General features: G+C 39.1%; 1 protein-coding gene across 1 annotated transcript in view; it reads left to right on the top strand.

Annotated features, from left to right (window-relative positions):
• The window catches only part of MEIKIN (meiotic kinetochore factor), a 72468-nt gene that overhangs the window by 9512 nt on the left and 37886 nt on the right, over positions 1–25070 (top strand). The window contains exons 6-8 of the mRNA XM_065873685.1: positions 4027–4146; positions 13588–13627; positions 21787–21851. Of these exons, the coding sequence (XP_065729757.1) occupies positions 4027–4146; positions 13588–13627; positions 21787–21851 (225 nt within the window). The remainder of the gene's footprint in view (positions 1–4026; positions 4147–13587; positions 13628–21786; positions 21852–25070) is intronic.

Here is a 25070-nt window from a genome sequence, read left to right as displayed (position 1 = left end):
CATTTGAAATTATCCAGTCAGAGGAGCAAAAAGGAAAAAGAATATAAAAGAATGAAGAAAGTTTGAGATTTCTGTTAAGAAAACAGATCAGTATATGGATTGTGGGAGTCCCATAGGGAAAAGGGAGGTAGGAAGGGAGGGAACGAGAAAGGGCCAGAAGGCTTTTTCACGGAAATGGTGGCTGAAAACTTCTTAAGTCTGGGGAAGGAAATCTACATCCAGACCTAGGAACCCCAACAAACCTCAAATAAGGTGAACCAAAGAAATTCACATGGGTGCACATAATCAAATTGTCAAAAGTCAAAGACAAAAAGAGAATTTTGAAAGCAGCAACTAAAAAAGTGACTTGATATGTACAAGGGGACCCCATTAGACTATCAGCGGATTTCTCAGGAGAAACCTTGCAGGCAAGAAGGGAGTGGAATTTTACAGACAAAGTGCTGAAAGAAAAAAACTGTCAACCAACAATACTCTAACCAGCAAAGCTGTCCTTAAGAAATGAAGAGAAGATAAGGAATTTTCCAGACAAACAAAAGCTGAAGGAGTTAATCATCACTAGACCTGCCTTACAAGAAATGCTAGAGGGAGTTTTTCAAGTTGAAACAAAGGACTCTAAAACAGCAACATAAAAGCATATGAAAGTATAAAACTCACTGGTAAGTATATAGACAAATATACTAATACTATAACAGTGGCATATAAATCACTTAATTCTAGTATAAAAGTTAAATGACAAAAGTATTAAATATGACTATAAAAATATGTCAATGGATACACCATATAAAAGGATGTAAATTGTAACATCAGTATTGCAAAGTGTGTTTGAGGGGTGAAGTAAAAGTGTAGAGTTTTTGTTAAATTGTTATCAGCTTAAAGTAGACCGTTTAAACTATGTTTTATGTAAGCCCCATGGTAACCACACACTCACAAAATACCTATAGAGGAGACACAAAAGAAAAATAGAAAGGAGTCAAAGCATATCAACATAAAAGAATCAGTGAAAGACAAAGGAACATGGCAAAAGAGGAAAGAGAGGTAAAAGAACTACAAAACAGAAAACAACAAAATTGTAATAGTCCTTCTCTGTCAATAATTACTGTAACTATAAATGGATTAAACCCAATCAAAAGACAAAGAGTGGCTGAATAGATTGAAAAAAAATCCAGCCATATGCTGTCTACAAAAGACTCATTTTAGATTTAAGGACACACATGGACTGAAAGTAAATGGGTGGGGAAAGATACTCCATGCAAATGGTGACCAAAAGAGAGCAGGAGGGGCTATACTTAGATAAAAATAGACTTTAAGTCAATAACTATTATAAGAGGCAAAGAAGGATGTTATATAATTATATAAGGGTCAGTTCATCAGGAACACATAACAATTATGAATAAATATTCACCCAACATCAGAACACCTAACATATGAGGCAAACACTGACAGAAATGAAGGTAGGAATAGGCATCAATACAATCATAGTAGGAGACTTCAGTACCCCCACTTGTAATACTGGATAGAACATTTGGACAGAAAATCAACACTTAACTGATTTCAAAGTATCAATATATTGCAAAGCTCCAGTAAATATAATATTATAGTACTGGCAATACAGACATGTAGACCAGTAGGACAGAATATAGGGCCCAAAACTAAATCCATAAATATATGGTCACCTGATCTTTCACAAGAGTGCCAAGAATACACAATGTGGGAGAAATAGTCTCTTCAACAAATGATGTTGACAAAACTGGATATCCAGATACAAAAGAATTAAATTGGACCCTTACCTTATATCATACAGAAAAGTCAACTCAAAACGTAGTAAGGACTTAAACGTGAGAACAGCAACTGTAAAACACCTAGAAGAAAACATAGGGGAAAATCTTCATGGCAATTGGTCTTGGCAGTTATTTCTTTATGTGACACCAAAAGCACAGGGAACAAAAGCAAAATTAGACAAGTGAGCCTTGATAAAACTAAAAAGCTTCTGCAGAGAAGAAGAAACAATCAACAGGGTGAAAAGGCAACCTATAAAAAGGGAGAAAATATTTGCAAACCACATACCTGATAAGGGATTAATATCCAAAATATATTGGAAACTCCCACAATTCAAAAGGAAAAAAAATCCAAATAACTTGATTAAAAAATGACAAAGAACTTGAATAGACATTTCCCCTAAAGAAGACATTCACATTGCCAACAGGTATATGAAAAGATCACTAACCATTAGGGAAACGCAAATCAAGACCATAGTGAGATATCACCTCACAACTCTTAGGATGGTTATTATTTAAAAAAAAAGAAGTGTTGGCAAGGATATGGAGAAATTGGACACCCTTCTACACTGTTGATGGGAATGTAACATAGTGAAGCTGCAATGGAACACCGTATGGCAGTTACTCAAAAAATTAGAAGTAGAACTACCATATATGATCCACCAATCCCACTTCTGAGTGTTTATTCAAACTAATTGCAGTCAGGACCTAGAAGATATATTTGCACTCCCGTGTTCATTGCAGCCTTTTTCACAATAACCCAATGTGGAAACAACCTAAGTGACCATTGAAGGACGAATGGAGGAAGAAAATAAGGTATATGCATACAATGGAATATTATTCAGCCTTAAAAAAGAAGGAATATCAGGATATATGTATAGCTGATTCACTTTGTTATAAAGCAGAAACTAACACACCATTGTAAAGCAATTATACTCCAGTAAAGATGTGGGAAAAAAAAAGAAGGATATCCTGCTATATGCAACACTATGGAAGAACTTTGAGGACACTATGGTAAGTGAAATAAGCCAGTCACAGGAAGAAAAATACTATATGATTCCACCTGTATGAGATATCTAAAGAAGTCAAATTCATAGAAGTAGAGAGTAGAATGTTGGTTGCCAGGGCCCTGGAAGAAAGGGGTGTGGGGAGTTGCTATTCAACAGGAATAATTTCAGTTATGCAAGATGAATAAGTTCTAGAAATCTGCTGCACAGCACTGTGCCTACAGTTAACAATACTCTATTGCACTCTTACAAATTTGAGGGTATGTCTTATGTTAAGTGTTCCCACCATAATAAAATTAAAAATAAGAGAAGAAACCAAGCAGAAATAGGAATACAAGGAAGATACTGGAAAAAAAAACCTTCACTGAGATAAAAAAATGTATATTGCATCCATTGAATAGGAATAGGATGCTGTGGGGAAAAAAGGGGGGTGAATATTCAGACAACAAGTTAAATGCAGTAGCAGAATGGAAAACTCAATAGAAGGATTAGAAGATAAGTTGAGGAGATTTCACAGAAAAAAAAAAAAAGTCAGGAGGAAAACACAAAAAATGGAGAAAAAAGGTAAGTTAGAGAAGCAATATATGAAATCTAATATCAAACAATAGGAGTTCCAGAAAAAGATAATGAAATAAACAGAAGGAAGAAAATTATCAGAGATACAATTCCAGAACACTTTCTAGAGCTAAAGAATATGATTTCTGGGTTAAAAGGGCCATACTGTGCCTAGCACAATAGATGAAAAACACCAACACAAAACATTATGAAATTTCAGAACATCTGAGGATGGAATAAACAGAATGGATTTATACAATTTGGTAGAGTTTAGGATTAAATAGATGAAAAATACAGAGAAAACTAAACAAACAAGACTTTTATTGACTCCAGGAAAAACAAAAGGTGGTCATGGTATATACCACAAGAGTAAAAATTAAGATTTTTATGGCAATTTATCATCATTATGTCTATATTGAATATTGGCCTAAATAAATATGTGATATAATAGTATGAGGACAATGGGAAAGGTGGGTTAAAGGAAATGAGTGTTAGGGGACTGCAAAAGCCCAAAGATTATTAATATCCTGATGCCGTCAAGGCTCGTCTGTTTTTCTCTGTCTCACCCAAACTTTCTTCAACTACCATAGCTTAGTATGGGCTGGGGACCTAAGTTGAGGAGAAAAAGGTAATCTGCCACTTGTGTGCTGTTGTTCAAAATTTTGTGCCATTTCTCCCTGCTTTTTTAGATTGGGAGTGTCCCACGTTGGAAGAAAACTTGCTATGTAAGAATTCCACTCTTTTGGACACCAGTAAAGCAGTACCGATACAGAAGGCACTACAGTTTTCAAACCTCTCTGCAATTTTAGGTAAGTTTCACATTCTTTTTCCTCATATCACAAGAGGAAACCCTTGTCTATATTGGAAAAGCAAAGTACTTTTTCTTTTGAATGATTTCTAAGCTAAATTCATTGATTAGGATTACCTTTGGCTACACATCATATCTGACTAATAGTAAGCAGCTTAAGTACATATGGGTTTACTTTCTTAAAACATTGATTTTGAATTTTAGACTTGAAGAAAAGTTGCAAAAGTAATACTAAGGGTTCCCATATACCTCCCATCCAGCTTTCTGAAATATTATCTTATACAACCGTAATACAATGGTGATAATCAGGAAATTAACATTGGTATTAAACTGTTAACTAAACTACAGACCTTATTCACGTTTCACCAGTTTTTCCACTAACATCTTTTTTTCTGTTTCAGGATCCTATCTAGGATCCTACATTGAATTAGATTGTTATTTCTCCCTTAGTCTACTGAGATATGTGACAGATCCTCAGTGTTTGTCTTTCATAAGCTTGATACTTTTGAAGATTACTGATCAGTTATTTTGTAGAATGTCCCTCAGTTTGAATTTTTCTAGTGTTTTCTCATGATTGGAAAGAGATTATGCAATTTTTAATACGAACACCACAGAAATAATGTATTAAGGAATTCTTAATGTCAGTACATATATCTTCTTATTGGTGATGTTAAACTTCACTTAATTAAGGTGGTATATGCTGGTTTTCTCCACTGTAAAGTTACTAGTTTCCCTCTGTAGTTAATAAATACCTAGAAAAAGATAGTTTGAGGCTCCATAAGTCCTGTTTCTCCTCAAACTTTCATTCACTGATATTACCATTCATCAGAAGAACTTGATTGCCACAGTTCTTTCTGTGGTGTTCATCTCATGGTGATTTTCTTTTTATTTTTTTATCTTTATTGGAGTATAATTGCTTTACAATACTGTGTTAGTTTCTGCTTTATAACAAAGTGAATCAGTTATACATATACATATGTTCCCATAGCTCTTCCCTCTTACGTCTCCCTCCCTCACACCCTCCCTATCCCACCCCTCCAAGCGGTCACAAAGCACCGAGCTGATCTCCCTGTGCTATGCGGCTGCTTCCCACTAGCTATCTACCTTACGTTTGGTAGTGTATATATGTCCATGCCTCTCTCTCACTTTGTCACAGCTTACCTTTCCCCCTCCCCATATCCTCAAGTCCATTCTCAAGTAGGTCTGTGTCTTTATTCCTGTCTTACCCCTAGCTTCTTGATGACATTTTTTTTCTTAGATTCCATATATATGTGTTAGCATACGGTATTTGTCTTTCTCTTTCTGACTTACTTCACTCTGTATGACAGACTCTAGGTCCATCCAGCTCACTACAAATAACTCAATTTCCTTTCTTTTTATGGCTGAGTAATATTCCATTGTGTATATGTGCCACATCTTCTTTATCCATTCGTCCAATGATGGACACTTAGGTTGTTTCCATCTCCTGGCTATTGTAAATAGAGCTGCAATGAACATTTTGGTACATGACTCTTTTTGAATTATGGTTTTCCCAGGGTATATGCCCAGTAGTGGGATTGCTGGGTCATATGGTAGTTCTATTTGTAGTTTTTTAAGGAACCTCCATACTGTTCTCCATAGTGGCTGTATCAATTTACATTCCCACCAACAGTGCAAGAGGGTTCCCTTTTCTCCACACCGTCTCCAGCATTTATTGTTTCTAGATTTTTTTGGTGATGGCCATTCTGACTGGTGTGAGGTGATATCTCATTGTAGTTTTGATTTGCATTTCTCTAATGATTAATGATGTTGAGCATTCCTTCATGTGTTTGTTGGCAGTCTGTATATCTGCTTTGGAGAAATGTCTGTTTAGGTCTTCTGCCCATTTTTGGATTAGGTTGTTTGTTTTTTTGTTATTGAGCTGCATGAGCTGCTCATAAATTTTAGAGATTAATCCTTTGTCAGTTGCTTCATTCGCAAATATTTTCTCCCATTCTGAGGGTTGTCTTTTGGTCCTGTTTATGGTTTCCTTTGCTGTACAAAAGCTTTGAAGTTTCATTTGGTCCCATTTGTGTATTTTCGTTTTTATTTCCATTTCTCTAGGAGGTGGGTCAAAAAGGATCTTGCTGTGATTTATGTCATAGGGTGTTCTGCCTATGTTTTCCTCTAAGAGTTTGATAGTTTCTGGCCTTACATTTAGGTTTTTAATCCATTTGGAGTTTATTTTTGTGTATGGTGTTAAGGAGAGTTCTACTTTCATTCTTTTACATGTACCTGTCCAGTTTTCCCAGCACCACTTATTGAAGAGGCTGTCCTTTCTCCACTGTACATCCCTGCCTCCTTTATCAAAGATAAGGTGACCGTATGTGCTTGGTTTATCTCTGGGCTTTCTATCCTGTTCCATTGATGTATATTTCTGATTTGGTACCAGTACCATACTGTCTTGATTACTGTAGCTTTGTAGTATAGTCTGAAGTCAGGGAGCCTGATTCCTCCAGCTCTGTTTTTCGTTCTCAAGATTGCTTTGGCTATTCGGGGTCTTTTGTGTTTCCATACAGGTTGTGAAATTTTTTGTTCTAGTTCTGTGAAGAATGCCAGTGGTAGTTTGATAGGGATTGCACTGAATCTGTAGATTGCTTTGGGTAGTATAGTCATTTTCACAGTGTTGATTCTTCCAATCCAAGAACATGGTATATCTCTCCATCTGTCTGTATCATCTTTAATTTCTTTCATCAGTGTCTTATAATTTTCTGCATACAGGTCTTTTGTCTCCTTAGGTAGGTTTATTCCTAGGTATTTGATTCTTTTCGTTGCCATAGTAAATGGGAGTGTTTTCTTGATTTCACATTCAGATTTTTAATCATTAGTGTGTAGGAATGCCAGAGATTACTGTGCATTAATTTTGTATCCTGCTACTTTACCAAATTCATTGATTAGCTCTAGTAGTTTTCTGGTAGCATCTTTAGGATTCTCTGTGTATGGTATCATGTCATCTGCAAACAGTGACAGCTTCTTCTTTTCTGATTTGGATTCCTTTATTTCCTTTTCTTCTCTGATTGCTGTGGCTAAAACTTCCAAAACTATGTTGAATAAGAGTGGTGAGAGTGGGCAACCTTGTCTTGTTCCTGATCTTAGTGGAAATGCTTTCAGTTTTTCACCATTGAGGACGATGTTGGCTGTGGGTTTGTCATATATGGCCTTTATTATGTTGAGGTAAGTTCCCACTATGCCTTCTTTCTGCAGGGTTTTTATCATAAATGGGTGTTGAATTTTGTCGAAAGCTTTCTCTGCATCTATTGAGATGATCATATGGTTTTTCTCCTTCAATTTGTTAATATGGTTTATCACATTGATAGATTTGCGTATATTGAAGAATCCTTGCATTCCTGGAATAAACCCCACTTGATCATGGTGTATGATCCTTTTAATGTGCTGTTGGATTCTGTTTGCTGGTATTTTGTTGAGGATTTTTGCGTCTATGTTCATCAGTGATATTGGCCTGTAGTTTTGTTTCTTTGTGACATCCTTGTTGGGTTTTGGTATCAGGGTGATGGTGGCCTCGTAGGATGAGTTTGGGAGTGTTCCTCCCTCTGCTATATTTTGGACGAGTTTGAGAAGGGTAGGTGTTAGCTCTTCTCTAAAGGTTTGATAGAATTGGCCTGTGAAGCCATCTGGTCCTCGGCTTTTGTTTGTTGGAAGATTTTTAATCACCGTTTCAATTTCAGTGCTTGTGATTGGTCTGCTCATATTTTCTATTTTTTCCTGATTCAGTCTTGGTAGGTTGTGCATTTCTAAGAATCTGTGCATTTCTTCCAGGTTGTCCATTTTATTGGCATAGAGTTGCTTGTAGTAATCTCTCCTGAGCCTTTGTATTTCTGCAGTGTCAGTTGTTACTTCTTCTTTTTCATTTCTAATTCTATTGATTTGAGTCTTCTCCCTTTTTTTCTTGATGAGTCTGGCTAATGGTTTATCAATTTTGTTTATCTTCTCAAAGAACCAGCTTTTAGTTTTATTGATCTTTGCTATTGTTTCCTTCATTTCTTTCTCATTTATTTCTGATCTGATCTTTATGATTTCTTTCCTTCTGCTAACTTTGGGGTTTTTTTGTTCTTCTTTCTCTAATTGCTTTAGGTGCAAGGTTGGTTTTTTATTCGAGAGATTTCCTGTTTCTTAAGGTAGGACTGTATTGCTATAAACTTCTCTCTTAGAACTGCTTTTGCTGCATCCCATAGGTTTTGGGTTGTCATGTCTCCACTGTCATTTGTTTCTAGGTATTTTTTGATTTCCTCTTTGATTTCTTCAGTGATCACTTCGTTATTAAGTAGTGTATTGTTTAGCCTCCATGTGTTTGTATTTTTTACAGATCTTTTCCTGTAATTGATACCTAGTCTCATAGCATTGTGGTCGGAAAAGATACTTGATACAATTTCAATTTTCTTAAATTTACCAATGCTTGATTTGTGACCCAAGATATGATCTATCCTGGAGAATGTTCCATGAGCACTTGAGAAAAATGTGTATTCTGTTGTTTTTGGATGGAATGTCCTATAAGTATCAATTAAGTCCATATTGTTTAATGTATCATTTAAAGCTTGTGTTTCCTTATTTATTTTCATTTTGGATGATCTATCCATTGGTGAAAGTGAGGTGTTAAAGTCCCCTACTATGAATGTGTTACTGTCAATTTCCCTTTTTATGGCTGTTAGTATTTGCCTTATGTATTGAGGTGCTCCTATGTTGGGTGCATAAATATATACAATTGTTATATCTTCTTGGATCGATCCCTTGATCAGTATGTAGTGGCCTTCTTTGTCTCTTGTAATAGTCTTTATTTTAAAGTCTATTTTGTCTGATATGAGAATTGCTACTCCAGCTTTCTTTTGGTTTCCATTTGCATGGAATATCTTTTTCCTTCTCGTCACTTTCAGTCTGTATGTGTCCCTAGGTCTGAAGTCGGTCTCTTGTAGACAGCATATATATGGGTCTTGTTTTTGTATCCATTCAGCCAGTCTGTGTCTTTTGGTGGGAGCATTTAATCCGTTTACATTTATGGTAATTATCGATCTGTATGTTCCTATTCCCATTTTCTTAATTGTTTGGGGTTTGTTATTGTAGGTCTTTTCCTTCTCTTATGTTTCTTGCCTAGAGAAGTTCCTTTAGCATTTGTTGTAAAGCTGGTTTTATGGTGCTGAACTCTCTCAGCTTTTGCTTGTCTGTAAAGGTTTTAATTTCTCCATGAGATCCTTGCTGGGTAGAGTAATCTTGGTTGCAGGTTTTCTCCTTCATCACTTTAAATATGTCCTGCCAGCCTCCTCTGGCTTGCAGAGTTTCTACTGAAAGATCAGCTGTTAACCTTATGGGGATTCCCTTGTGTGTTATTTGTTGTTTTTCCCTTGCTGCTTTTAATATGCTTTCTTTGTGTTTAATTTTTGACAGTTTGAGTAATATGTGTCTTGGCATGTTTCTCCTTGGATTTATCCTGTATGGGACTCTCTGTGCTTCCTGGACTTGATTAACTATTTCCTTTCCCATATTATGGAAATTTTCAACTATAATCTCTTCAGATATTTTCTCAGTCCCTTTCTTTCTCTCTTCTTCTTCTGGGACCCCTATAATTCGAATGTTGGTGCGTTTAATGTTGTCCCAGAGGTCTCTGAGACTGTCCTCAGTTCTTTTCATTCTTTTTTCTGCTCTGCAGTAGTTATTTCCACTATTTTATCTTTCAGATCTCTTATCCGTTCTTCTGCCTCAGTTATTCTGCTATTGATCCCTTCTAGAGTATTTTTAATTTCATTTATTGTGTTGTTAATTGTTGCTTGTTTCCTCTTTAGTTCTTCTAGGTCCTTATTAAATGTTTCTTGCATTTTCTGTATTCTATTTCCAAGATTTTGGATCATCTTTACTATCGTTATTCTGACTTCTTTTTCAGGTAGACTGCCTATTTCCTCTTCATTTGTTAGGTCTGGTGGGTTTTCATCTTGCTCCTTCATCTGCTGTGTGTTTCCCTGTCTTCTCATTTTGCTTATCTTACTGTGTTTGGGGTCTTGTTTTTGCAGGCTACAGGTTCGTATTTCCCGTTCTTTTTGGTGTCTGTCCCCAGTGGCTAAAGTTGGTTCAGTGGGTTGTGTAGGCTTCCTGGTGGAGGGGACTAGTGCCTGTGTTCTGGTGGATGAGACTGGATCTTGTCTTCCTGGTTGGCAGGTCCACGTCTGGTGGTGTGTTTTGGGGTGTCTGTTGCCTTATTATGATTTTAGGCAGCCTCTCTGCTAATGGGTGGGGTTGTGTTCCTGTCTTGCTAGTTGTTTGGCATAGGATGTCCAGCACTGTAGCTTGCTGGTCGTTGAGTGAAGCTGGGTGTTGGTGTTGAGATGGAGATCTCTGAGAGATTTTCGCCAGTTGATATTATGTGGAGCTGGAGGGTCTCTTGTGGACCAGTGTCCCAAAGTTGGCTCTCCCATGTCAGAGGCACAGCACTGACTCCTGGCTGCAGCACCAAGAGCCTTTCATCCACACGGCTCAGAATAAATGGGAGAAAAAGTAGAAAGAAAGAAAGAAAGAAAGAGGATAAAATAGAGTAAGATAAAATAAAATAAATTTATTAATATAAAAAATAATTATTAAGAAAAAAAATTTTTTTAATGTAAAAAAAAATGGACGGACAGAACCCTGTGACAAATGGTGAAAACAAAGCTATACAGACAAAATCTCACACAGAAGCATACACATACACACTTACAAAAAGAGGAAAAGGGAAAAAAATAATAAATCTTGCTCTCAAAGTCCACTTCCTCAATTTGGGATGATTCGGTGTCTATTCATGTATTCCACCAATGCAGGGTACATCAAGTTGATTGTGGAGATTGAATCCGCTGCTTCTGAGGCTGCTGGGAGAAATTTCCCTTTGTTCGCACAGCTCCTGGGGTTCAGCTTTGGATTTGGCCCGCCTCCGTGTGTAGGTCGCCGGAGGGTGTCTGTTCTTCGCTGAGACAGGACGGGGTTAAAGGAGCCGCTGATTCAGGGGCTCTGGCTCACTCGGTCCTGGCGGAGGGTGGGGTACGGATGCGGGGCGAGCCTGCGGCGGCAGAGGCCAGCATGACGTTGCAGCAGCCTGAAGTGCGCCGTTCTCCCGGGGAAGTTGTCCCTGGATCCCGGGACCCTGGCAGTGGCGGGCTGCACAGGCTTCTGGGAGGGTAGGTGTGGATAGTGACCTGTGCTCGCACACAGGATTCTTGGTGGCGGCAGCAGCAGCCTTAGCGTCTCATGCCCGTCTCTGGGGTCTTCGCTGATATCCGCGGCTCGCGCCCGTCTCTGGTACTCCTTTAAGCAGCGCTCTTAATCCCCTCTCCTCGCGCACCAGGAAACAAAGAGGGAAGAAAAAGTCTCTTGCCTCTTTGGTAGGTGCAGACTTTTTCCCAGACTCCCTCCCGGCTACCTGTGGTGCACTAACCCCTTCAGGCTGTGTTCACGCCCCAGTCCTCTCCCTGTGCTCTGACCGTAGCCTGACTCAGCTCCCAGCCCCCACCCACCCCAGCGGGTGAGCAGACAAGCTTCTAGGGCTGGTGAGTGCCTGTTGGCACCGATCCTCTGTGCAGGAATCTCTCCGGTTTGCCCTCCGCACCCCTGTTGCTTATCTGCTGTTCTGCTTGGGTGATTTCTATTATTCTATCTTCCAGATCACTTATTTGTTCTACTGTGACATTTAGTTTGCTATTCATTGCTTCTAGATTGGTTTTTATCTTGGTAATTGAATTGTCCATTTTTGATTGGTTCATTTTTATAATTTCTAGTTCCTTGTTACAGTGATCTGCATTTCTATCAATAATCTTTCTTAATTATGTTAGCCTTTTTATTACTGCCTTTTTGAGTTCAAGGTCTAGTAGACTGGTGAGCTCAGTTTCATTGTTTTTTTCTTACAGAGGATCGTTGTTCTTTTAATTCGGAGTAGTTCCTCTGACTTTTCACTTTACTTAACTTTGTCTCTATTAATTTAAGAGAAACAGTTATCTACCATGGTCTTGAAAGGGTGTTTTTATGTGGGAGCATCCTGGTGCAGGCTGTGTGTGTCCAATGTTTTGGTGCAAAGGCTGGTTTTGGTATAGACCCCAGCCATGTCCTTCCTCAGGTTTTTCTGGCTGTTATCCCCTTGATAGGGGGTGTGGTTCATGCTAGAGTATCTAGAGCCTATGCAGAATGTGAGGCAGGGCTTCCTCTCTGCTCAGTGGCTGTCACCACTTTGTCAGAGGCAGGTCTGCTCCCCAGTTGTTGGATTAGAAGTTCTGAGGGTTGGGTCTGATCAGGCTCTGTTGCCCTTGAGTCTGTCCCCTGTCCCAAAGCAAGTGAGGCTTGTTCAGTCACAGAGGACCTGTGTGCCACCTGTGTAGGCATCTGTTATTCTGCTCAGCAGCTGCTTAAGTTCGCATCCCTTCCTCTGTTGTATTTGTCCCAGATATAGTGCAAGGCTGTGGTGTGACATAGGCTGTGGCTGGCGGTCAGGGCATTGTGGATATAGGAACTGAGGTGGCTGTGCTTCCTCCTGAGATCTGGTCTGCCTCTGTAGCAGACCTCTCCCAAGACCTGCCTGCTCCACACCTACCACTAAGGTGTGGTGTGGAATTGGTGGAGCCAGGGCACTCTCACTGGGAGCCGAACCACCATGTATTCCTGAGCGTGCTGACAATGGCCTCCACGGCTCCACCCAGATCACACTCCAGGCCCTCTTGGTGGTCTCTGCGTAGCTAGATGGAGCCCTCTCCCAGGGCCTATGTGCTCGAAGTTCAGGGCTTAACCACTGCACACTCTTTTGATGCCACCCTATGCGCACGCTGACAGTACCTACCACAGCTCAACCCGGATCTCACCCCAGGCACCCTGGTCTGTCTCTGGGTAGCTAGATCAAGTCTGCCCAGAACCTACACCAGGCTATAGTGTGGAGTGAGTGGGGCTGGGGTACTTGCCCCTTTGGGTTGAGAAGTGACATGAGGTTCTCTTTGCCCTGATTGTTAGCAAGCCAGAATGTGTGTACTCCTTAAGGTAGAGTCTAGGCTTTTTCAGCCCTTCTGTCTGTCTCAGCAGATTTCCCAGCAGGCCAGGGCGCTTGTCTCCTGTGCACAGGACCCAAGGACTGTGATGTCCAGGTTGGACTTGACTTGCTTGCTCCCCAGGGTGAGGGTCCACCCATGTGGACCTTTTCTTCCTTACAGATCTCTCCCAGGGGCACAAGTCCTGACCCAGTGCCGTTTTCTTCCGTCTCACCTGGTTATGTGGAGATCTGTCTCACAGCTTTGGTTGTATAGGAGTTTTTTCTGCCAGTTTCCAGTTAGTTTTCCATGAGAATTGTTCTACATGTATATGTATTTTTGATGTGTTTGCTGTGGGAGGTGAGTTCCACATTCTTCTATTCTGCCATCTTGGTTACCCTCCCCTGAATTATATTTCTAACAGATTGTTTTTTTTCCTTTCTTAGGTACCTCTTCAGAAGACTATCAGAAATGCCATAGGAAAGTGTAAGAACTAACATTTTAAAAGTTGTTGTGCTTTTAAAACTTTGTGTACTAATAGTTATATAGCAAGTATGATTGGTAACCCACAAATTCAGATGTTTGTTTATTCAATGTTTGTTGAGGGCTCACTGTATACCAGAACTGTTCTGATTGCTGGAGGTATATTTGCTAACTATCCATCTGTCTGTCTATCTATCTAATTGCTGTAATGAACAAAATTGATTAAAAACAAAATCTCTGCCTTCTTTGAGTCCACATTCTAGTTGGAGGAGATGGACAATAAATAAATAAGCAAGTAAATTTATACCATGCTATATGGTAATGAATGCTATGGAGAAAAATAAAACAAAATAGGGGACTAGGGAGTATTGGGATAGAGATTTGCTCTTTTAAGTGGTGTGGTCTGAGACTCACCATTGAAAAGGCAGCATTTGAGCAGAGACCTAAAGAAGGAGACAGAGCAAGCTGTGTAACTCATTGGAGAAAAGAGCATTCCAGGTAGAGGGAATAGCTGGAGCCATGCCCTGAGGCAAGAAGGCCTGGGCTCCTGGTGTGAAGTGAGGGAGGAGGAGTGACGTAAGAGATAAAGTGAGAGAAGAAGCAAGAGGCCAGATCATATAAGGCACTTTAGTCAAATATAAGTGAATTGGAAGGCCTTTGAAGGGTTTAGAAGGATGATATGATATGACTTATGTTTTAAAAGAATCATGCTAGCTGCTGTGTTGAGAATAGACTATGATGAGGCAAGGAATTAGGGAAATTATAGTTAGGAGACTACTGCCCTAATCTGGGCAAGAAATATTGGAGTATGGACCAGAGTGGCAAGAGGGGAGATAGTAAGAGGTAGGATTTTGGATATATTTTGAAAGCAGAACTAAGAGGATCCACTGAAGGACTGAGTGGTGAAGTATGAAAGTAGTCAAGGCTAACACCATGGTTTTGGCTTGAGCAACTGGAAGGATGGAGTTGCCATTTATTAAGATGGGGAAGACTGAGGAGAAACATATTACCAGGGGCAGATGAGTTTGGCTTAGTGCATGTAGACTGAAGGGTAAGGTATGTGAGAGAGATGTTCAAGGAGGTGGTCACATTCTGGATCATGAATACCTTAAGAGCTGGTATTTTTATTTTTTCCTGAATATGATGAGAGCCTATGAAAGATTTTCAGTAGGACTGAAAATATAACGATTTTTTTTAACACCTAATCTTCAAAGGTTGAAAGAACTTACACAAAATTCATACAAGTTTAAAAACAAAGTCAGGAGACACCATCACGAAAGTGAAAAGACAGTATACACAATGGGAGAATATATTTGCAAATCATATATCTAATAAGGGAATTGTATGCAGAGTATGTAAAGAAGTCTTACAACTCAACAATAAAAGGACAAATAACCTGATTTAAAAATGGACAAAGCATCTGAACAGGCATTTCTCCATAGAAGATAAACAAATGGCCAATAAGCACATGAAAAGATACTTACTATCATTATCCATTCGGGAAATGCAAATCAACTTCATTGAGATACCACTTCACACCCACTGGGATGGTTATAATCAAAGAGACAGATAACAAGTATTGTCTTGGATGTGGAGAAGCTGGAACTCTCATACATGGCTGATGAGAATTTTAAATAGCAAAGGTGCTTTGGAAAATAGTTTGGCAGCTCCTCCAAATGTGACCCAGCAATTCAGTCCTAGTTTTGCATACCTAATAGAAATGAAAACTATGTGTACACAAAAACTTGTACATGAATGTTCACAGCAAGTTTATTCATAACAGCCAAAAAGTAGAAACAATCCAAATATCCATCTACTGAATAGATAAATAAAATATGGTATATCTGTAATGGGATGTTATTCAACAGCAAAAAGAAGTGAAATTCTGATATGCACTAAACATGGATGAACCCTGTAAATATTATGCTAACTGAAAGAAGCCAGTCATACAAGACCACATATTTTATGGTTTCATTCATATAAGATAGCAAGAATAGACAAATCTATAGAGACAGAAAGCAGATTAATGATTGCCTAAGACTGGGGGTGTTTGGGAAGAAATGAGCATTGACTACTAGTGGGTACAGGGTTTCCTTTTGGGGTGATGAAAATGTTCTAAAATTGACTGTGGTTGCACAACTCTCTGAATATACTAAAAACCATTGAATTACACACTCTAAATTGGTAAATTATATGGTATATGAATTATATCAGTAAATCTGTTAAAAAAGACAAAGTTAGGACCAAGGAAACCAAGGAGATATGATTTTTAATAGGCGATACAGATATAACCAGATTTTTTTTTTACCAGAATTAAATGGTAGACAGTACAATGTGGTCTTCTTTGATGAGGATCTATAGTATTGGTACTTTGTGTTGCTGTTGCTGAGTGTGTGGGGGCAAGGACTGATAAACTGCTGAGCAAAAATTTCTGTGGAATTTTTAATTACCCAACCAAAATTCTTGCCAATCATCCTACCTCTTCGCAAACATATGCATCATATTTCTGTCTTGTGCAATCACCCTTGCAGCAAAGAAGAAGATGGATTAGGAGTGATTAGATTGAAGGGATGACTATTGTGGCATTCCAAGTGAGGCATGATTAGGACCTGAACTTTAGTGGCAAGGATTGCTTAGAAGGAAAACTTGAGAACAATTCAAGAGTGATAATCAACTGTTGTTAATGATTGGATGGTTAAGAGAGGAAGATGGAGTCCATGATGACCCTCAGCCCTCTGACTTAGGAAACAGGATGAATGATGACTCATTCACTACGTGAAGGAACACAAATAGAAAAGCAAGAGTGAGTTGGAGTGACAGGTCTGGAAAACACTGAAATACCTACAGCACTTTGAAGTGGAGATATCTAGCAGGCATTTGTATATCCCAGCCTGGAAAGCAAGGGAAAGGTTCTGGGCTGAAAGCATAGTTGTTCCCTTGGGAAAGTGTGTAGAGTGAGAAAAGACTAGTTTTAGTGTGATAGGCTCCTTATAGTTATGCTTGCATCTAAATGATGAGAAATTTCTGAAGAAAAGAAAATCAATGACTGTTATTCTTGGGTGAATTATTCTTCCTTGGTGAACAACAGTGAAAATTCTAAGGCTAAATTATTAAGAAAATATAGCTTTATTGATTTATTTTTTTAAATAACTGATCTAAACTTCTCATGGGCTTTGATCACCTTTCTCCCCTGTTTAGCAGGGAAATGATGAGTTAAAGTTATTAATGACATCCAGTTACTTCCAGGTAAAAGTCTCTTTTGGGTAAAAGCTGAGTCTTTCATATTTTCTCCCACTCCATATTCCTGAGGATGATCATACCTCTTGATTTGCCTGGGACAGTCCCAGTGTGTGCCTGCTGTTCTCACATAATCTTTTATAGAGCTTCCTTTTACTCTCAGAAAGGTCCCAGTTTGGACAAATCGTCACCCTAAATATAGGTGTATAGGCCAGAGGTGGGGGAGGGGTGAAGTTGGGTCTTGAGGGTGTCTGGGATCCACAAGTTGTCTCTGAATTTTTACTGATTTGTGCTGCAGGTTTCAAGACTAGTTCATACCTGGGCTGGACTCTACTGATAAAGTCATTGATGAACTTACAGCTGTATTTTGGGCCTGAAGTCCTCCGTTGCTGATTTTTCCTCACCTTAGCTTTTATTGCCGCCCCAAACCCCTTAAGTCTCATTGAAGTCCTCTATCCAGACTTTGACTTAGTTGCCTTTCTACAACCTTCGTGGTAAACTCACCTAGACACAACTGCCCTATGCCAGGTATTTTGGTTCTAAATTTGACCACCTTCTCTGCATTGCCTTTGATATGTGGAACCTTGAGAACCAGTTTACAGGAATTAAGGGACTCTTAGGAGGGCTGAGGCCTCCTCTCTGCCTGAGTATCCCAAGCTCTTATTTTTATGTTGAGTTTCCTCCTTGTGTGGATGTTTTCTCCTAGAGTTCTAAACAGGGAGTTTGGCACATGCCCTCTACTTTGGGCTTTCTCTTCACCTCTTCTGATGTCATCATCACACCTGTTACCCCCACCTCCAGATTTTGGGCTTGAAGGAGAGAAGTCAGTCCCCATTGTCTAACTGCTTGTTTCCTAAGCCTGTGTCCCCTTTATCTTTCCAATAAACCTTTAGGCTGGAAGGCATAGAGGGGGATCTATCTTAGGTCACATGAGTTCTTACAGTAAAACTCTGTAGTTCATGTAAAACTCTGTGGTTCTGTCTACAAGCCTTAATCTATATATGTTACTAGGACCTTGAGGAATGTAGCAGGATGTTAAATGTGCTTTCATGTAGTCTTAGAGTTTGGACAGTGACCTTAATAGATGAGAACAAAATAAAAATGACAATTACCCCATCCCCTATTCTGTGTAGAATCATCTATGTAGAATTTGTAATAGGTGAGATCAAAACCTAATTCTTTCAACATTAGACCATCACCAATCTCTAAGCTATTTTAAGAAAAGACAAAGAATGCACTGAGAGGATGAAATGATCAAGAACGTTTCTTTGATAAGAGTTATTGATGTCATATGCAAGGAGAGGAGAAAACTTCTCCCTCACCTCAACACAAGAGAGAAGCTTCCAGAGATCCATTTGGAAAGTTCAACGTATGTTCCCTGGAATTTGGTTTCTGACTCACACCTGGTAAAGCTAAAAGCAAGAAAGTCTGTTAGATGCTTTGGAATGGCTGATAAAGAGGACACTAGAAATACTTTCAGAGTTTGGCACAGCAAAGATTTGTGCATATTACCCAGACGTCAGACATAGATCCCACAGAAGGGATCATCTTGAAAGGGATCATGCCAAATACGACTTCCTGGAAAGGACAAAATAAACTTGACTGAAAGAGACTGGAAATTTTACCATCAAATTGAAAAGCTGAGGACATCATAAAGAGCAAGTGAGACAGCCCCAGAGATAGGGAAATCTTATCACTGAACCCTTCAAAATACTTCAGGTTTGGGCTTCCCTGGTGGCGCAGTGGTTAAGAATCCGCCTGCTAATGCAGGGGACACAGGTTCAAGCCCTGGTCCAGGAAGATCCCCCATGCTGCGGAACAACTAGGCCCGTGTGCCACAATTACTGAGCCCATGCTCTAGAGCCTGCAAGCCACAACTATCGAAGCCTGCGCACCTAGAGCCCGTGCTCTGCAACAAGAGAAGCCACTGCAGTGAGAGGCCCACGCACCGCAACGAAGAGTAGCCCCCACTCGCTGCAACTAGAGAAAGCCCGTGCACAGCAACAAAGACCCAACGCAGCCAAAAATAAAATAAATAAATTTATTTTTAAAAAACTACTTCAGGTTTGAAAGAGTCAGCATTTGGTTATCTGTCATGCCCAAAGGGCACCAAGGACATATTAGAGTAGTATCAGTTAAGAAAGACCTTTCCTACAGTTCTTTCCTGCTACTCCAATGCCAAAGGATCCTAAAGAGTAGTTAACAAATGGGGAAGGAAAAAGAGCAAGAAATAGAGGAAAAAAACAGCGATGGTTGCTTTCCTCACTGCAGGCTATGAGTCTAAATCAGACCTCAGTTGGGAGAAGGAAGAGGTTTAAGTTGGATAATAAGAGTTTAGTGTTGTGATATTATGCTGGGCTTTTTATTACCTAAAAATGTCTATTGGGCTTCCCTGGTGGCGTAGTGGTTGAGAGTCCGCCTGCCGATGCAGGGGACACGGGTTCGTGCCCCGGTCCGGGAAGACCCCACATGCCGCGGAGCGGCTGGGCCCGTGAGCCATGGCCGCTGAGCCTGCGCGTCCGGAGCCTGTGCTCCGCAACGGGAGAGGCCACAACAGTGAGAGGCCCGCGTACCGCAAAAAATAAATAAATGAAATAAAATAAAATAAAAATGACTATTTATAGGCCAGAGAATACCACAAAAGCAACAGAATACACCTGAAAGGGGCAAGAAAGTACTATTTTGACAGGATGAATTAATTTTTTTGTATCTGATTCCTTTTTCCAATATTTTTTATTGAAGTATATTTACAATGCTGTGTTAATTTCTGCTGTGCAGCAAAGTGATTCCGTTATACATATGTATACATTCTTTTTAAAATATTCTTTTCCATTATGGTTTATCATAGGATATTGAATATAGTTCTCTGTGCTATACAGTAGGACCTTGTTGTTTATAAATTCTATGTATAAAAGCTTACATCTGCTAACTCCAACCTCCCACTCCATCCCTCCCCCAATCCTCTCCCCTTTGGCAACCACCAGTCTATTCTCTATGTCTGTCATTCTGTTTCTGTTTCATAGATAGGTTCTTTTGTGTCATATTTTAGATTCCATGTATAAGTGATATAGTATGGTATTTGTCTTTCTCTTTCTTATTTCACTTAGTATGATAATCTCTAGTTGCATCCATGTTGCTGCAAATAGCATTATTTTGTTCTTTTTTATGACTGAGTAGTATTCCATTGTATATAGGTACCACATCTTCTTTATTCATTCATCTACTGATGGACATTTAGGTTGTTTCCATGTCTTGGCTATTGTGAATAGTGCTACTATGAACATGGGGGTGTATGTGTCTTTCTGAATTATAGTTTTTTTTTTTAACATCTTTATTGGGGTATAATTGCTTTACAATGGTGTGTTAGTTTCTGCTTTATAACAAAGTGAATCAGTTATACATATGTTCCCATATCTCTTCCCTCTTGCGTCTCCCTCCCTCCCACCCTCCCTATCCCACCCCTCCAGGCGGTCACAAAGCACCGAGCCGATATCCCTGTGCCATGCGGCTGCTTCCCACTAGCTATCTACCTTACGTTTGTTAGTGTGTATATGTCCATGACTCTCTTTCGCCCTGTCACAGCTCACCCTTCCCCCTCCCCATATCCTCAAGTCCGTTCTCCAGTAGGTCTGTGTCTTTATTCCTGTCTTACCCCTAGGTTCTTCATGACATATTTTTTTCTTCTTAAATTCCATATATATGTGTTAGCATATGGTATTTGTCTTTTTCTTTCTGACTTACTTCACTCTGTATGACAGACTCTAGGTCTATCCACCTCATTACAAATAGCTCAATTTCATTTCTTTTTATGGCTGAGTAATATTCCATTGTATATATGTGCCACATCTTCTTTACCCATTCATCCGATGATGGGCACTTAGGTTGTTTCCATTTCTGGGCTTGAATTATAGTTTTTAACAGGATGAATTTAAAGAGGAAATATGAAGGAATAAAATACTTTTTTGCGTACTGAGTTCAACTTTTCACTAAAGCAGTAATAGGAATTTAAAAATCATTTTCTCACATTCAGTTTTCAACTCCACTGTCTTGCTGGGGACTCAGAAATTCCACTTTGGTGGTCAAAGGCTGAGGTTTGATTCTTTTGTATTCCTCTTGTAATAGCTAATCCTCTTTTACACATTTCGATAAGATTGGGGGCAGTCTCATTTGTGAAAGTATAAAATAGAACAGAGTATTAATTTTTTTAAGTATTATTTCTAATGTTACTTGAGATCCTTACCACAAGAATCCTGGAAAACAAGGGACTTCCCAGGTGGTCTAGTGGGTAAGACTCCACGCTCCCAATACAGGGGGCCCAGGTTCGATACCTAGTTGGGGAACTAGATCCCACATGTATGCCACAACTAAGAGTCATGCTGCAACTAAGAGTCGGCATGCCTCAACTAAGAAGTCCACATGCTGCAACTAAAAAAAAAGATCCTGCATTTGCAAAGAACATCCTGCGTGCCACAACTAAAACCCAGCACAGCCAAAATAAATAAATATTTTCTTTAAAAAGGTAATGAGGTATCATTTCTTAAAAAAAAAAAAAAAAAGAATCCTGGAAAACAAGATTGCTATTCCTTTTCCATAAATGACATAATCAAGACTCAAGACAGGTAAAGTAACTTTCCCAAGGCCACTGAAGTGTAAGTAGCAGAACTGAGCTTTAAATCAAGGTCTGTCTGATTCTAAATACTATGCTTTGTCCTCTACACATATTATCTCACACTGATGAACGTATAAGTATATTGCCCTTTATTATGAAACTATTTGTTCATATAAATATGTTAGCATTTTTTCTAACTAGCTTTATTTTTTCTATAGGATAATTGATTGCATAGAAATGTCTTTAAGTATTATTTGAGGATTCTCAAAAGTTACTGAAAGAATAAAAGAATCCCATTAATTTGTTCTTATTCTAGCATGATGATGTTAGCAGACCAAAGTATTTCTCCAAAACCAAAGAGTACTGCAAGTTCAGAATCAGGTAATTAGTAATGAAACTAATCATTTTCATAATCCTCTACTTATTTTTAACATCTTTATTGGAGTATAATTGCTTTACAGTGTTGTGTTAGTTTCTGCTGTATAACAAACTGAATCAGCTATATGCATACATGTATTACCACATCCCCTCCCTCTTGCATCTCCCTCCCACCCTCCTTATCTGACCCCTCTAGGTAGTTGCAAAGCACTGAGCTGATCTCCTGGTGCCATGCAGCTGCTTCCCAGTAGCAATCTATGTTACCTTTGGTAGTGTATATATGTCAATGCTACTCTCTCACTTCGTCCCTGCTTACCCTTCCCCCTCCCCATTCCTCAAGTCCATTCTCTACGTCTGTGTCTTTATTCCTGTCCTGCCCCTAGGTTCATTAGAACCATTTTTTTTAGATTCCATATATATATGTTAGCATACACTATTTCTTTTTCTCTTTCTGACTTACTTCACTCTGTATGACAGACTCTAGGTCCATCCACCTCACTACAAATAACTGAATTCCATTTCTTTTTATGGCTGAGTAATATTCCATTGTATATATGTGCCACATCTTCTTTATCCATTCATCTATTGATGGACACTTAGGTTGCTTCCATGTCCTGGCTATTGTAAATACAGCTGCACTGAACATTGTGGTACATGACTCTGTCTGAATTACGGTTTTCTCAGGGTCCATGCCCAGTAGAGGGATTGCTGGGTCATGTGGTAGTTCTATTTTTAGCTTTTTAAGGAACCTCCATACTGTTCTCCATAGTGGCTGTATCAATTTACATTCTCACCAACAGTGCAACAGGATTCCCTTTTCTCCACACCCTCTCCAGCATTTATTGTTTGTAGATTTTTTGTTGATGGCCATTCTGACTGGTGTGAGGTGATACCTCATTATAGTTTTGTTTTGCATTTCTCTAATGATTAGTGATGTTGAGCATCTTTTCATGTGTTTGTTGGCAATCTGTATATCTGCTTTGGAGAAATGTCTGTTTAGGTCTTCTGCCCATTTTTGGGTTGGGTTGTTTGTTTTTTTGATATTGAGCAACATGAGCTGTTGTATATTTTGAGATTAATCCTTTGTCACTTGCTTCGTTTGCAAATATTTTCTCCCATCTGAGGGTTGCCTTTGAGTCATGTTTATGGTTTCCTTTACTGTGCAAAAGCTTTGAAGTTTCATTAGGTCCCCTTTGTTTATTTTTGTTTTTATTTCCATTTCTCTACGAGGTGGGTCAAAAAGGATCTTGTTGTGATTTATGTCATAGAATGTTCTGCCTATGTTTTCCTCTAAGAGTTTTAGAGTGGCCTTACATTTAGGTTTTTAATCCATTTGGAGTTTATTTTTGTGTATGGTGTTAGGGAGTGTTCTAATTTCATTCTTTTACATGCAGCTGTCCAGTTTTCCCAGCACCACTTATTGAAGAGACTGTCTTTTCTCCATTGTATACTCATGCCTCGTTTATCAAAGATAAGGTGATCGTATGTGCGTGGGTTTATCTCTGGGCTTTCTGTCCTCTTCCATTGATCTATATTTCTGTTTTTGTGCCAGTACCATATGGTCTTGATTACTGTAGCTTTGTAGTATAGTCTGAAGTCTGGGAGCCTGATTCGTCCAGCTCTGTTTTTTTTTCTCAAGATTGTTTTGGCTATTTGGGGTCTTTTGTGTTTCCATACAAATTGTGCAATTTTTTGTTCTAGTTCTGTGAAAAATGACATTGGTAGTTTGATAGGGATTGCACTGAATCTGTAGATTGCTTTGGGTAGTATAGTCATTTTCACAATGTTGATTCTTCCAATCCAAGAATATGGTATATCCCTCCATTTGTTTGTATCATCTTTAATTTCCTTCATCAGTGTCTTATAGTTTTCTGCATACAGGTCTTTTTTCTCCTTAGGTAGGTTTATTCCTAGGCATTTTATTCTTTTTGTTGCAATGGTAAATGAGAGTGTTTCAATAATTTATCAGATTTTTCATCATTAGCGTATAGGAATGCAAGTGATTTCTGTGCATTAATTTTGTATCCTGCTACTCTACCAAATTGATTGATTAGCTCTAGTACTTTTCTGGTAGCATCTTTAGGATTCTCTATGTATAGTATCATGTTATCTGCAAACAGTGACAGTTTTACTTCTTCTTTTCCAATTTGGAATCCTTTTATTTCTTTTTCTTCTCTGATTGCTGTGACTAAAACTTCCAAAACTATGTTGAATAAGAGTGGTGAGAGTGGGCAACCTTGTCTTGTTCCTGATCTTAGAGGAAATGGTTTCATTTTTTCACGATTGAGAATGATGTTGGCTGTGGGGTTGTCTTATACGGCCTTTATTATGTTTAGGTAGGTTCCCTCTATGCCTACTTTCTGGAGAGATTTTTTCATAAATTCATGTTGAATTTTGTCAAAAGCTTTTTATGCATCTATTGAGATGATCATATGGTTTTTATCCTTCTCTTTGTTAATATGTTGTATCACAATGATTGATTGGCATATTTTGAAGAATCTTTGCATTCCTGGGATAAACCCCACTTATCATGGTGTATGATCCTTTTAATGTGCTGTTGGATTGTTTGCTAGTATTTTTTTGAGGATTTTTGCATCTAGGTTCATCAGTGATATTGGCCTGTAGTTTCTTTGTGACATCTTTGTCTGGTATTTTGTTTGTTTTTGTTGTTTTTTTGCAGTATGCGGGCCTCTCACTGTTGTGGCCTCTCCCGTTGTGGAGCACAGGCTCCGGATGCGCAGGCTCAGTGGCCATGGCCCACGGGCCCAGCCGCTCCGCTCATGTGGGATCTTCCCGGACCAGGGCACGAACCTGTGTCCCCTGCATCGGCAGGCAGACTCTCAACCACTGTGCCACCAGGGAAGCCCATTTGTCTGGTTTTGGTATCAGGGTAATGGTGGCCTTGTAGAATGAGTTTGGGAGTGTTCCTCCCTCTGCTATATTTTGGCAGAGTTTCAGAAGGATAGGTGTTAAGTCTTCTCTAAATGTTTGATAGAATTTGCCCGTGAAGCCATCTGGTCCTAGGCTTTTGTTTGTTGGAAGATTTTTAATCACAGTTTCAATTTCAATGCTTGTGATTGGTCTGTTCATATTTTCTATTTCTTCCTGGTTCAGTCACGGAAGGTTGTGCTTTTCTTAGAATTTGTCCATTTCTTCCGGGTTTCCATTTTATTGGCATATAGTTGCTTGTAGTAATCTCTCATGAGCCTTTGTATTTCTGCA

This window comes from Phocoena phocoena, chromosome 3 (genome assembly GCF_963924675.1).
Source record: "Phocoena phocoena chromosome 3, mPhoPho1.1, whole genome shotgun sequence".
Classification (NCBI taxonomy): Eukaryota; Metazoa; Chordata; class Mammalia; order Artiodactyla; family Phocoenidae; genus Phocoena; species Phocoena phocoena.
The sequence above is the reverse complement of the archived record's forward strand: the minus strand, read 5'-3'. Positions and strand labels throughout refer to the sequence as shown.